The 12202-nt window shown below is 36.6% G+C and overlaps 1 protein-coding gene across 4 annotated transcripts in view; it reads left to right on the top strand.

The window, feature by feature from the left end:
* The window catches only part of GTF2E1 (general transcription factor IIE subunit 1), a 54089-nt gene that overhangs the window by 25424 nt on the left and 16463 nt on the right, over positions 1-12202 (top strand). For all 4 annotated transcript variants that reach the window (XM_059922139.1, XM_059922137.1, XM_059922138.1 and 1 more), the window contains 2 exons: positions 2791-2992; positions 8730-8971. In XM_059922139.1, coding sequence (XP_059778122.1) covers positions 2791-2992; positions 8730-8971 — 444 coding nt within the window. The remainder of the gene's footprint in view (positions 1-2790; positions 2993-8729; positions 8972-12202) is intronic.

Genomic DNA, 12202 nt, shown 5'->3' with positions numbered 1-12202 from the left:
TCTCTAGCCAAGGTCTCTATTTACCCTTTGTTACTAAATATAAAGGCTGGCTTTCAATTCTTATTGACCTTGAAAATTAGCGCCATACCATTTCCTCCTTGAAACACCATCCTATCCCTCTGGCTGTACCATTTCTATCTCTCAAGGATTCTTCTTTCCTTGGGTTTATACCTTGACTGTCCATGCTTCTTACTCCTTAATCTCTGGATACTCTGATCTACTTTATGGCTTCAGTTACCATCTATATGTTGTTGATTCTCATATCAAAATTTCTAGTCTTAAATTCCACTCTTGAGCTCTAAGCAGTTGTAATAAGTTGGCTTCTAACATATCCATTTTGATGGCTAGTGGGCAACGTAGATTCAGATATCCAAAGCAAGGTATCTTTATTTATCTTTCTTCAAGAAAGGTATCTTTCTCCCACAAAGAAAAACAAACTTGTTCTTCCTCTTTCTTTATTTTGGTAAATAGTATTCTTGATCAGTTAAGCCAGAATATTTATGTTGATGCCCATTAGTCAAAGACCATCATGCCCACAGTGTACAAAACTGGGTTTGTTGATGCTTTCTGCAGCAAGGAAACCACACACCATAAGAAACCATGTGATATCTCAGCAAGACTATGCTGAACAAACTTAGAGAATATGGGCTTTTGTTAGATAATATTGGGGAGGATTCAGGGAACTGGTGGGGATTTGCTGTGGTTTAGGTACTATCAAGAAGTGAGGGTAATTCTATGATTGGATATCTTAATAAATCTTATCCCAGAGGTGAGAAGACCAGGGTGAGGCTAAAAGTGTAATTGGTGAAGAAGTAGCAGTCATTCGTGTTAGCTGGGGTTTTGTGTGTTTGTGTGTGGTTGTGCAGAGACCTTGCTTTTGTCTATATTCAGACAGACTCAGATTGGCTTGGTTTTGCCTCACTTCCATCATGGTCTCAGAGGACCTTTTATCTGATGTTGGTGATCTGTGAGATTCCGTTTGGCAGAAAAGCATCACAGCCTAGCTATGAGTGCTAGGTTCCTTCTTAGCTATGAGGGGCTGCTTTTCTCTTTCTCACTTATTTGAAATAGATGTAAAAGATGAGGTAGCATATGGATAGCAGGAAGATAGATTAAGAGTGTTTAGACAGGGTATATGAACAAAGAATTTACTTGTGATTGGTTGTTTATGTTTGAGAGGCAATAAAGAAACTTATTCTGTTTGAAATATATCAGTAGAATCTAGTGTTAATGTTGAAGCAGAGATGTCTAGTTTGTTTATTCCTTACTAGGGGAAGAGGGGTTGGGGGTGGGGTTATGTGTCAGTCATATATTGGGCTATTTAAAACTAAATGTTTGCATACTTAATATGTGCCAGACACTAAGTACTTGTGTGATCTCTTTTAATCTCTTGGGTTAATTGGGTTAGAAAGGAAGGATGCATATCCCTTGCATTGGGAATAAGGACCAAACTGGAGATCCAAGTGGGGCTAGTGGTGTTAAGTAATATTTAAGAGTGTGAGTTTCATCATATTGGATTGGGTTTGAATCCTGCCATCACCTCCCAATTAGTAGTAATAAGATCTTGAGCAAGTTACTCAACCCCTTAGAACCTCTGTATTTTACAGATTTAAATGGGCAATAATAATAATACTGTCTTCAGATGACTGGCGATACTTGGTACTTAGTAAGCACTCGGTATACAATAGCAGCTTTTATTACTTTTCTCTTATTGGCTATGTGCCTTTGCACAAATCACAAAACTCAGATCCTCAGTTCTGATGTCATTTTACAGGATTGGTGTAGGGATCAAAAAGTGTAAATTGAAGCGCATTAGAAAGAAAGCACTTATACAAATAAAATAAATGTTAATGTCTAGTATATTGTCTCTCAAGTTTTGAATTTACTTGACAAGTAAAGGACTGTGGTAGGGTTATGATGTTTTTGGATCAAGTTATACAGGATCTTGAATGTTAGGATGAGAAGTTTAGATTTGATGCTGTGGACTTTAGAAGTTCAGCCATCAGATAGACTTTAGAGCAGGGGGATGAGATGATTCAAATGGCGGCCTAGGAAACTTGGAATTGGAGAGGGAGAGCCTAAAGGTTCAAAGACCAGATTTAGGAAGCTAAATTTCAGGCTAAGTAATAGTGGCCCAGATTAGTGAAATAATAGTAGAAGTGAAAAATCTGTGATGTTTCTAAGGAATTACTACAATTTAATTATAAGTTGAATGTGAAGGCTGTAGAAATAACAATAAAGGCTTCTTGAACTTTAATTTTGGAAATGGATTGGTTAAAGTTATTTAGATGTAAATAGTTAATAGATTTGAAGAAATAACCTTGTTACAATGTACAGAATGACCAGAGACTTTTGGTTTTAGGTATTTATTTGACTTTCCCCATGACATAGATTCAAATGTGTACTGTGCAAAAAGAAAACTGTTGGAAAAGGATACAGGTTTCAGTGGTAAGCTGTAAAGAATTTGATTTTAAGTTAAAATAAGTATAGATATGATAGAAGTGTTGTGATTAAAATCTGTTTGCTGTGCTGCAGTTAGGGGTGAAATTACTTTGAAATGCTTCAAAAAATGATAGATGGATAGATATGTGATAAATCAAATATAGAAAAATGTTAATTGTAGAATCTCAGTGGTGGGCACATGGATGTTCACTGTAAACTAATCTTTTCCATGTTTTTGAAAGTTTTAATAATAAAATGTTGGAGGAAGAGTGAAGATATTGACTGTTTGCTGAAGGCTAGTCTTGAGAATTTCTCTTCCCTGACCTGAGACTTTTGTTTTCTCTATAGGAACTTTCCGCTGTACTTTTTGCCATACAGAGGTAGAAGAAGATGAATCTGCAATGCCCAAAAAAGATGCACGCACACTTTTGGCAAGGTTTAATGAACAAATTGAGCCCATTTATGCTTTGCTTCGAGAGACAGAGGATGTGAACTTGGCCTATGAAATACTTGAGCCAGAACCCACAGAAATACCAGCCCTGAAACAGAGGTGAGTGTAGGCCCTGTGCTCTTATCAAGAGCACTTTTAAGCTTGCCCTTGTTTTAACTACCTGTACTTTGGAGAGCAGGATTGGGTAAGTAATTTACCAGGAGACTAAAAGCTATAAGATTATGTGGATTCTAAGCTCTGCCACACATGTCGTATTAACTTGTGCCTGTGATGAAATTTATTTGTACTGAATGCAGTACAGTATGGGCGCTAGGCAAAAATCTTTAAATAGTCAGGTTTGACTTTTAAGTACTCAATCTGCTTGGGCCTACTGCAACTCAGCCAATTGTTAGTTAGTCCTAAATTGGTTGTGCCTCTTGGGGATATCTGAATTTTCCTTGTCAAGTTCTGAAGCCTGAAGTTCTTTAAGGAATACAGCTTTCACTTTTTTTGTATGTTTGTTTTTGAAGTTTTTAACCACACATTTCTTGCCTTCCTTAGTTTTCAGTGCAACTTTCTTGAAAGTGAAGTATAGTGGGTGTTACCTATGGGTTAATACTTCTTACTGTGGCTCCCTATTTTTGTCAGTGTACCCTAATTTTTGAATTGCAGAGGCAGCCTTAATTTTGCCATGCCATAAAAAGTGGTTTTTCTTCTTTGAAAAGTATAAATGAGAATTGAGGTCAGGGAGTACTCTCCTATTCTTCCCTTTTTCTTTCTTCTTCCCAGTTTCAAGCTGAGGGCTTAGAGTTTATACCCATCTACTCCCTTCCATAGAACACAATAGTCCAAGTTGTAACTGTATAGATTTTGGGAGCACTCTTAGTATTTTGTGCCCTCTGGTACTGATGTCGCAGAAAAGCCAGTTCTGGGCAGTCCTGAGCAAATTGAGTTTCTTTTTGGTGGTTAAAAACAATCCAGTTATACAGAAGGTTTTGTATCTGTACAAGTTATTGTGAATTTTCTTTTCTAGCATCTGTGTCAGTTAGGATGCCTTTATCTGTGATAACAGAAAACCAACTAGAAGTAGCTTGAACAGTAAGAAAAACTTTCTAGCATGACCAGAAGTTCTTAGGTAGCACAATTCAGAATTAATTCCACAGCTCAGTTACATCTTCAAGGATCTAGATTTGTTCCATATTCACTCTGCCGAACTTGGCCTGTTGGTTTTCCTCTTGGCACCACCAGGGGAGCTAGCCTAAGATGGCCATGTCTTTCTAGGTATCACATTTAGATGAAAATGTTCAAGCACAGAAAATGGACCATCCCTTCCTTGTGTCCTATTTTAAGATGGAAAAAAGCTTTCTCAGAGGGCCACCTTCATCCTACTGTACCCTCAATGTCTCGCTGACCAGAATTGCTTTATATGCTTATTTTAAACCAGCATCTCACAGAGGAAATGAGATCACATGATTGGTGCTTGGACTGGTTAAGGTTTACCTCCTAGGACTGAGGAAGGTGCCAGAGTCCTTTGGAGCAAATAGCCATCAATACTTGAATAAAATCAATAAGCAAAGAAGAAGAGGAGCCATAATTATAGGCAACCAATATCATCCACATTACAGATAGCCTTAAATTTTTCTTACTGGTCGTTGGTCTCTTATCAAGAATTTATTTGTTATATCTTTTTGTGCATTTAAATAATACTGTAACCCTGTCACAGAAGCCTGTGAGGGAAATTGATTTTACAAAAATACATACCTTTCTAAGCTTATGGGTTATTTCATATTGAAGTGTGTTTAGACATTTTCTCTGATTGCTTTCTATACAATATAATACTATTTATGAATTATATTTGTGTTTCCTCTCCTAACTATAGCTGTCTTCTTGTTTATTAAGATCCTTCCCCTCTACAGTAGCATTCATTCACCACCACCACTGGCATTCTACCTCTGTTGTTCCACATCTACCACAGTCTGCCTCCCATTCCAGGATCTTCATTTAGGTATCCCTCACTCCATGCTGGAGATAAGTCTGAGCCAGATGCCCAATAGCAGCTCACTATATCAAATCACCTGCTTCTCATTAGGTAGGCATGATGGTGACTCAAAGGATGAAGAAGAATCAGGAAATACAGGAAATAAACTAATCAGGAAAGAGGCTACTCAACAGTTTGGTCACTAAGAAGAAAGGGGAAAATGGAGGCAGGCAAGAAAGATTGAATGGTCTCCCTGGACTTCCAGCCAGAACAAAATATAACCGCTTGTACGTGGTCAGGAGAAAGACCAGTAGAGCTAGGTTAGAAGGTGTTACCCTGGCTGAGATAGCCTCACCAAGCATTTGACAAGCTCCACTGCTTGGATATAACATCCTGAAAGTGGTATTGATTTAGCCTTTCTGTACTATAGGATCCATTTCAGAGCACAGCAGTCCTGTAGTAGCCATCCTGCCCCAGTACAAGAAAAGAAAAACATCAATAGAGTTGTATGGGGGCTCATAGACAAGAATAATTCATTAATTAAAAAAAAAAAGCAGCATGATTGTTTGGTTACTAATATGTAACCAATTAAATTCCCTAGAACAGGAACCAGAGGCTGCCGTTGCAGGACTGTCAGTAGATTTAACCCAAGAGCTGATGGACAGTTTCTGCCTTTCAGCAAGTCAACCCACTGGTGATATTTAAAGTCTTCCTATTCTTCTTAAATGGAATTTCTTTCCAGTAACCTCTCCTTTTCCATCATCTCTTATTTAGCATTCACCTTAAAGATCTTTAAAATTTTATTTATTTTTGAAATAATATTCCTCTCTCACCCCTGAGTAAGTTATATCTTTTAAAATTCTAAAATTTCTTACATAATATAAAAAGATTCAAAACTAAATTGTTACTTTTGTCATCTTTAAGTGAAATGTGCACATTCTCTCCGTAGAAGAAATTTAAATATGCAGAAGGAGTGAACTCTGATGTCTCTCATCTAAATTTTTTTTAGTGTCACATTTGCTGATGATTTAATTTGACTGTGTATGTGGTGAAGGTAGAAATAAAATCTGTGTAGTCAACTCTCCATGGTAAAAATTATCTTTTAAAAAAAATTCTTCCAAATTAAAAAATTTGTTTAACTTGTGGTGAGATCTCTCCTGCCTCAGGGAATTCCCTGGTGGTCCAGTTGTTAGGACTCTGCTTTTTCTGCCGAGGGCACAGGTTCGATCCCTGGTCCGGGAACTAAGATCCTGCAAGCCACATGGTGTGGCCAAAAAAACAAAACAAAACAAAACTCTCCTGCCTCAAACTGGAATAAAACCAATCTTGAGTTTCTATAATGGAATACTGAAAACAAAAGACTTTTTAAAAATGGTCTCATGCTAACATTTATTTGAATTGTCCTGTTCTTTTTCTCTATTCTTATCCTTCTCTACTCAAAGTACTGAACACTTGCTAACCTTTGGAAGATAGTCTTCAGAGTTAATGCTAAATATACAGCACAGATGAAAACTATGTGTTCAAGATGATATAGAGAAACAATAGCTTCAGAAAGAGTGAGTGAATCATTTAAGATTCTGGGTGAAGGAGAGATGAATAAGGACAGGATGTAGTTATCCAGGTCAGAACTAGAGAAATATTGATTGGGTGGAAAGAGACAGAAAAGGCATCTGGCTAGCTCAGGGAGACACATGTGGGCGCAGACAAGCATACAGAACAGTCTCAGCACAACAAGATAAGAACGTTAGCTGAAGATAGAAGAGACATTAAAAGGAGTCAACGAGACAACTGGGTGAGAGAGGAGAGACTAGAATGTAGAGTGAGCACAGAAACATGAAAACACAGATCAGGCCAAGAGAGAAGGGAAAACTGAATGCTTGAGAGAAAGCAAAAATCAAAAAGACAACTTAAACCAGACTAAGCACAGTCATATTATAGTGAAGCCTTTTAGAAGACAACATGGAAGATAGAAAAGGAATGACTAGGGACAGATATGGATTAAATTGAGACAAATGTAGTAAATAATGCAAAAAGTAACATTAGATGAATGCAGAAAGGAATAAAAGGTAGAGAGAAACCAGTTATTTCCAGCTGTAACATAAGACTTTAAAATATAGTAAGACAAATAGATAGATTGGGTACAGAGAGATGGCCTTGTAGGCCTAGACTCAGAGTGGGCCAGCAAATAACTGATGAAAAAGCTATAGGAAAGAGTGATTTACAAAGCAGCCCTGGTACAGCTAAAGGCAGTAGTTACAAGGCATGGATTAAGTGACCAGATCAGCATGGTTTGTACAACTAGAGAGGGTGCATTTTTTTGATAGAAAAAGTGGCAGTGGGTCTGTAGATATCCAGAGGCAGGACAGGAGGGAGGGATGGGATGAACCCAAGATTACCTCCAGAGGTTGGTCAGAAACACAGTATTCTCAGGGAGAGATGTAATGGGCCAATCAGATATGTGGATAGTAGTATACATCAGAGAAATCTCAACTAAACATGAGACAAAACTCAAGTAGATGTGAGTGGGCCCAGGGAGAAATGAGGAGCAATGGAGTAAGCAGATATGAAGTAGGACCAAAGAGAAGGAAAAACAGTGAATGGCTTCTGAGAGAGAAAACTGATACAGAACTTAAAGACAAATGAAGAAATATTGCTTAGGCTCAGAATGAGACAGCACACTACACAGGAGACAGTCCAGGATTCATGGAAAAGATTTAGGAAAAATGGCAGAGAAGTAAAGGAGAAACATAGGGCCAAGAGAATCAGTCAGCAGACACAGAAAGGAACACAGCAAAAGGTATGGAGAAAGATACAGAGCAGGTACTAAGTAAGCAAGTAGTTCATGAAATATGAAGATAGTTTATGCAATAAAAGAACTGTCTAAACAGAAGAGGAGGGACAGTCATGCCTAGAACTTGATGCAGAAAAGCATCAGTAGCAGGCAAAGAAAGACAAGGTGTGAGCTTAGACACACAGAAAATCAGGTATATTCAAAAGAATGTGGAGTACATTGAAAGTGAAACAATCAGATAAAACGGGGAGCAGCAGAAAGACTGAAAACTCATAGAGATGAGGAAACATTAAGTGACTAGAGAAAGATAAGGAATGATCCAACCTGGAACAGACTAAGAAGAGCATGGGTAGTAGAAGTAAAAGGCAAAACAAAATAGACTCAGAAATAGATCATGGTTGCTGTGGGGTAGAAATAATGGTTGGGCCTGGATATGGAGAGTCAGCATAGGTGCAGAGATGGACAGATACAAGTTGAAAAGAAGCTGATCTCTGCATAAAGATTTGCCTTATTTGGTGAGTCGCAGAATATTAATTCTGAGTTGAAGTCTGGCTTTGTAGAATACTATTCTAGCTTCTCAGCACACAAAAGAAAGGGAAAAGTCCACAGAACTACTTTGAATTCTTCTGGGCTGAGCTGAGAGCATGCTTTTTAAAATATAACATGTGTTTTGTTTTGTTTGGGGTTTTTGTTTTGTTTTTAAACAAAATACTCATCAAAGATGTTCCTGGGAGAGATTTTTGCCAGACTAGTGTCTTTAAGTGGATTATGTCACTATTTCATTCTCCCCTCTCTCTAAGTAGACATATTTAAACATCTTAATCTGTACAACGTCAATCATTTATATACACCAGAGGATTCAGTGTTTGAGGAACTTAAATATAAATATGATGTGTTGTTCTAACCAATGTAACTTTCACCCTGGGGTATAAGAGCAGATTTTCCAGAATTATGAAAGCATGTGTGCATGATTGCTAGATAGAATTTATATGTAATTCTTCAGTAACTACTTCCCCAGCTCCCCTTCTTTTCTAGCACCAAAACTTCAAGTTTTCTTCTTCCCTTCCTCCTCTAATCTTTTTATTTAGCAAGGACCGTGCAGCAACTGCTGCTGCAGCTGCTGGCCTGGCAGGTGGGCACCACCGGGAAACATGGGCCACCAAGGGTCCCTCTTATGAGGACTTATACACTCAGAATGTTGTCATTAACATGGATGACCAAGAAGATCTTCATCGAGCCTCACTGGAGGGGAAATCTGCCAAAGAGAGACCTATTTGGTTAAGAGAGAGCACTGTCCAAGGAGCATATAGTTCTGAAGAGATGAAAGAAGGTAAGAGTAGAAGAAGTAAGATGAATATGTCTTGGGTATGGTAGAAAATGAACTTGCCTTAGGAAATCACCTGGGCAATTCTTAGTTTTATTGGAAACCCACTGTGTCTGTTTTATAAAACAGTTGCATTATAGCAGGAAGTAAATTGAGCAATAAGCATTAAAACCAACCAGTAGACTTGTATTAAACTTCAACTTAGTTGAAAAAACAGCTTTTTAAATTTCCATTTTAGATTTGAGAAATTGTCATCTCTTTATGTTAATTTCTTGAAAAAGTACTCTTGTGTTCAAAGTGGCCAAATTCATTTCTTCTTTAATCTTCTGTTGCCCTAACTTGCATGCATTTTTGTTTCTTTGAATTAGGAACCATAACTATATACTAGTCCAAACTATTTATGTTGTCTCCTCATAAATACCGAGGAGATGTGCTACTTGAAATATATAAAAAGATACCAAATGAGTAAAGACAAGGATTCTCACCATCCAAGAAGATTGGCAAAACTTTATGCTAGAAGATTTTGGAAATCTCTGTGAGCCCTGAAAGGTTAAGGATTATATAATAATCAGAAGCTTGAGAACTGCACGATTTTACTTTTTAAATTTTAGTCTCGAATTACTGGATTCAGAGACTGGGTGATGATGGTTTAGGACTAGGTAGAAAATGGGAGACTAAAACTGGATAAGTATTGCTCAGAAACTGGGAAACAGAGGTGAAAGAGGGAGTCTTTACCTCTGGTTAGATTTCATCAGCATTAGAACCTACCCACCCCTATTCCTAGGATATGTATCATTGCCAACATATCACTTGAGTCTGTTTCTTTAATACTAAAGAATCATCAGTAATTAAAAACCACTTGTTTTTTGACTTATTTTTCTAACCTCTTTTCCCTTCATAATTAGCATTTCTTTACTGTGTATGCTAAGAATTGTAAAAGTAGTGTGGAGTTGCGTAGTCATGGTAAAAGCAGATGTGTGATTCTCTACTGTGATTCTCTTTGTTGTTTTAATTCCAACCAGAAAAAAGTTTTCCTTGGCAATCATACTTTACTCTCCCTCCTTCCCACTGATTACCTTGGCTGTGAGGTTTAGTTATTTTGGTGCATATTGGTTTAGATTACATAGTAGTTAGGCTGTCAACTATTTAATAGGTTCGTTTTCCCCAACTTGGCTTCTTGCCTGTTCTTGAAGCAACCAAGCCTTTTTTTCTGTGAACTTAGGAACAAAATCGAATGAAATAAAACTATTGTTAGCCAGTATTGTATACAGTTAGGCTCATATGTTTAACAGTCAGTGTTTATAATTCCTAGAATGGTACAACTTGAATCATAAGGGCTTTAAATAAGTCATCTAGTCTACCCTGTTCCCTTTTGTGACTATTTCCTTCTGTGTATAAAATAGGATATGCTTTTATGTCTAAATTTGTCTTCGTTAGGTTTTATTATAGTTGAATAGGCTCTATCCAGTGAATGTGTGAAGTGACTCTTATTTGTCCTACACTTAATTTTCCTCAGAGTTCAAGTTATTTTAACATCTTTCAGAATTTTATAGACTTCAGTCATGTCCTTATTACTCTACTGAAAGTTCTAATTCCTTTTGATTCTACTTTCCTTACAAAGCGTTCTCTTCCCCCAAGCCATCTCCACCTACAATTTTTGTCTTATTTTAATTATCTTTTTCTGGACCATCTCCAATTGTAATATACTTTACTTGAGACCTAGTGACCAGAACAATACATGTTATTTATGCATGAATTTATCATTAACTATTTGAGTTTTATCTCAAATATCCTTCTAGTTTTTACATGGCAGTTTATTGCTTTGCTTCTGGAAGCATATTAAGACCAACAACTTTAGAATTATGTGCCGAGATTTTTTTCAGACTCTCTCCTGCCCTTTATCTGATAGCTTGGATAAGGTTTTTTAGTATATTTTAGATTATTTTTCTATAGGCAGATTTTCTTACACTTGCCAATAATGAAATAGATCTGCCACTTTTCTGCCCACTTATACAACCTTCAGCTCTTCCTATATTTTTTTGCTATCAGTTTGGCCTTTAAGAACCCAGAATTGCTTAGCATCATCAGTGAACTTGACAGTTTCCCAGGACACATCTTCTTCGTAATTTATAACTCTATTAAATAAGACTGTTCCTAGAACTAGTGTTTCTACCTTACCATCTAGAGATTTGTTCATTTATCCTTATTTTTTTGTTTTCTGTCTTCATCTGTAACAGAATAATTCTTTTTTTGGCTAAATCTCTCAAGAACCTTGTCAGAAATCTTTTAGATATGACTTCATTTAGTTTACAAAACTAAATTGCTTTTCCTCTAATTTTATATTTACTTTAAACATTATTCAAAATACTATGTTGGTAATATTAAGGTATTTGGAAAATTCTTTTAGAAGTGTATAGTCTTAGAGACTTGCATACATTCCTTGTCTTTTTTTCCTTTTGAAATACTGCATTGGTAATAAGGGCTCTAAGGAGGAGGTTCAGCCTTTGGCACTATTTTAAAATGGTTAAGTTTGATTTTAACCCTCATTTTTACATCAATGTTATCAAAAGCCTGTTTTCTCTGATCTAAACTTTTAACTTCTCAATTCCTGTTTCCCTTTCTCTCTCTTATGTGCCCAATATCTTATCTCAGGAGTTCTGTACTTTCTAAAATGTCCAGGGTTACAACTAATTCATTCTAATATGTTAATGAGAAGATACTTTCACTTCATCCATGGCCAGAATTGGTCATTTCTGGGTCTTCTCTTGATAATAAATAACACTAATCTAAGTGCCAGGCCTTCACAAATATTCACTTAATACCCACAATAATCCAGTGAGGTAGACACTGTTTTTCCCCCTTTTTGTACTTGAGAAAATTGAAGCAGAAAAAGATGAAGTAACTTGACCAAAATCATACAGCTAATAAGTGTTAAGAGTCAGGATTTGAATCAAAGAGTCAGGTTTCAATCAACATTTTAAATTCTTTTATGTATTTAAATGGCATTATATTTTGTATTATTTTCAGAATACAAATGTTTTTCTTAAATTCTTCATCTGTAATATGTACACAAAATGATAGGAGGTGTGTGGTGGGAGAAGTTTCATTTCTGATTCTAGATTCCTAGATAAACAGTTCAAAGTACACTTAATTTGCTTCAGGAAAATAAAACTGCCATTTATTCACTCATTCATCAAATATTTATTCAGTGCCTAACAAGCAATAGGCACTATTCTG

The sequence above is a fragment of the Balaenoptera ricei genome, chromosome 4, assembly GCF_028023285.1.
Source record: "Balaenoptera ricei isolate mBalRic1 chromosome 4, mBalRic1.hap2, whole genome shotgun sequence".
In the NCBI taxonomy this organism is placed as follows: Eukaryota; Metazoa; Chordata; class Mammalia; order Artiodactyla; family Balaenopteridae; genus Balaenoptera; species Balaenoptera ricei.
Note: the sequence above shows the minus strand (reverse complement) of the source record. Positions and strands in the feature narration are given on the sequence as shown.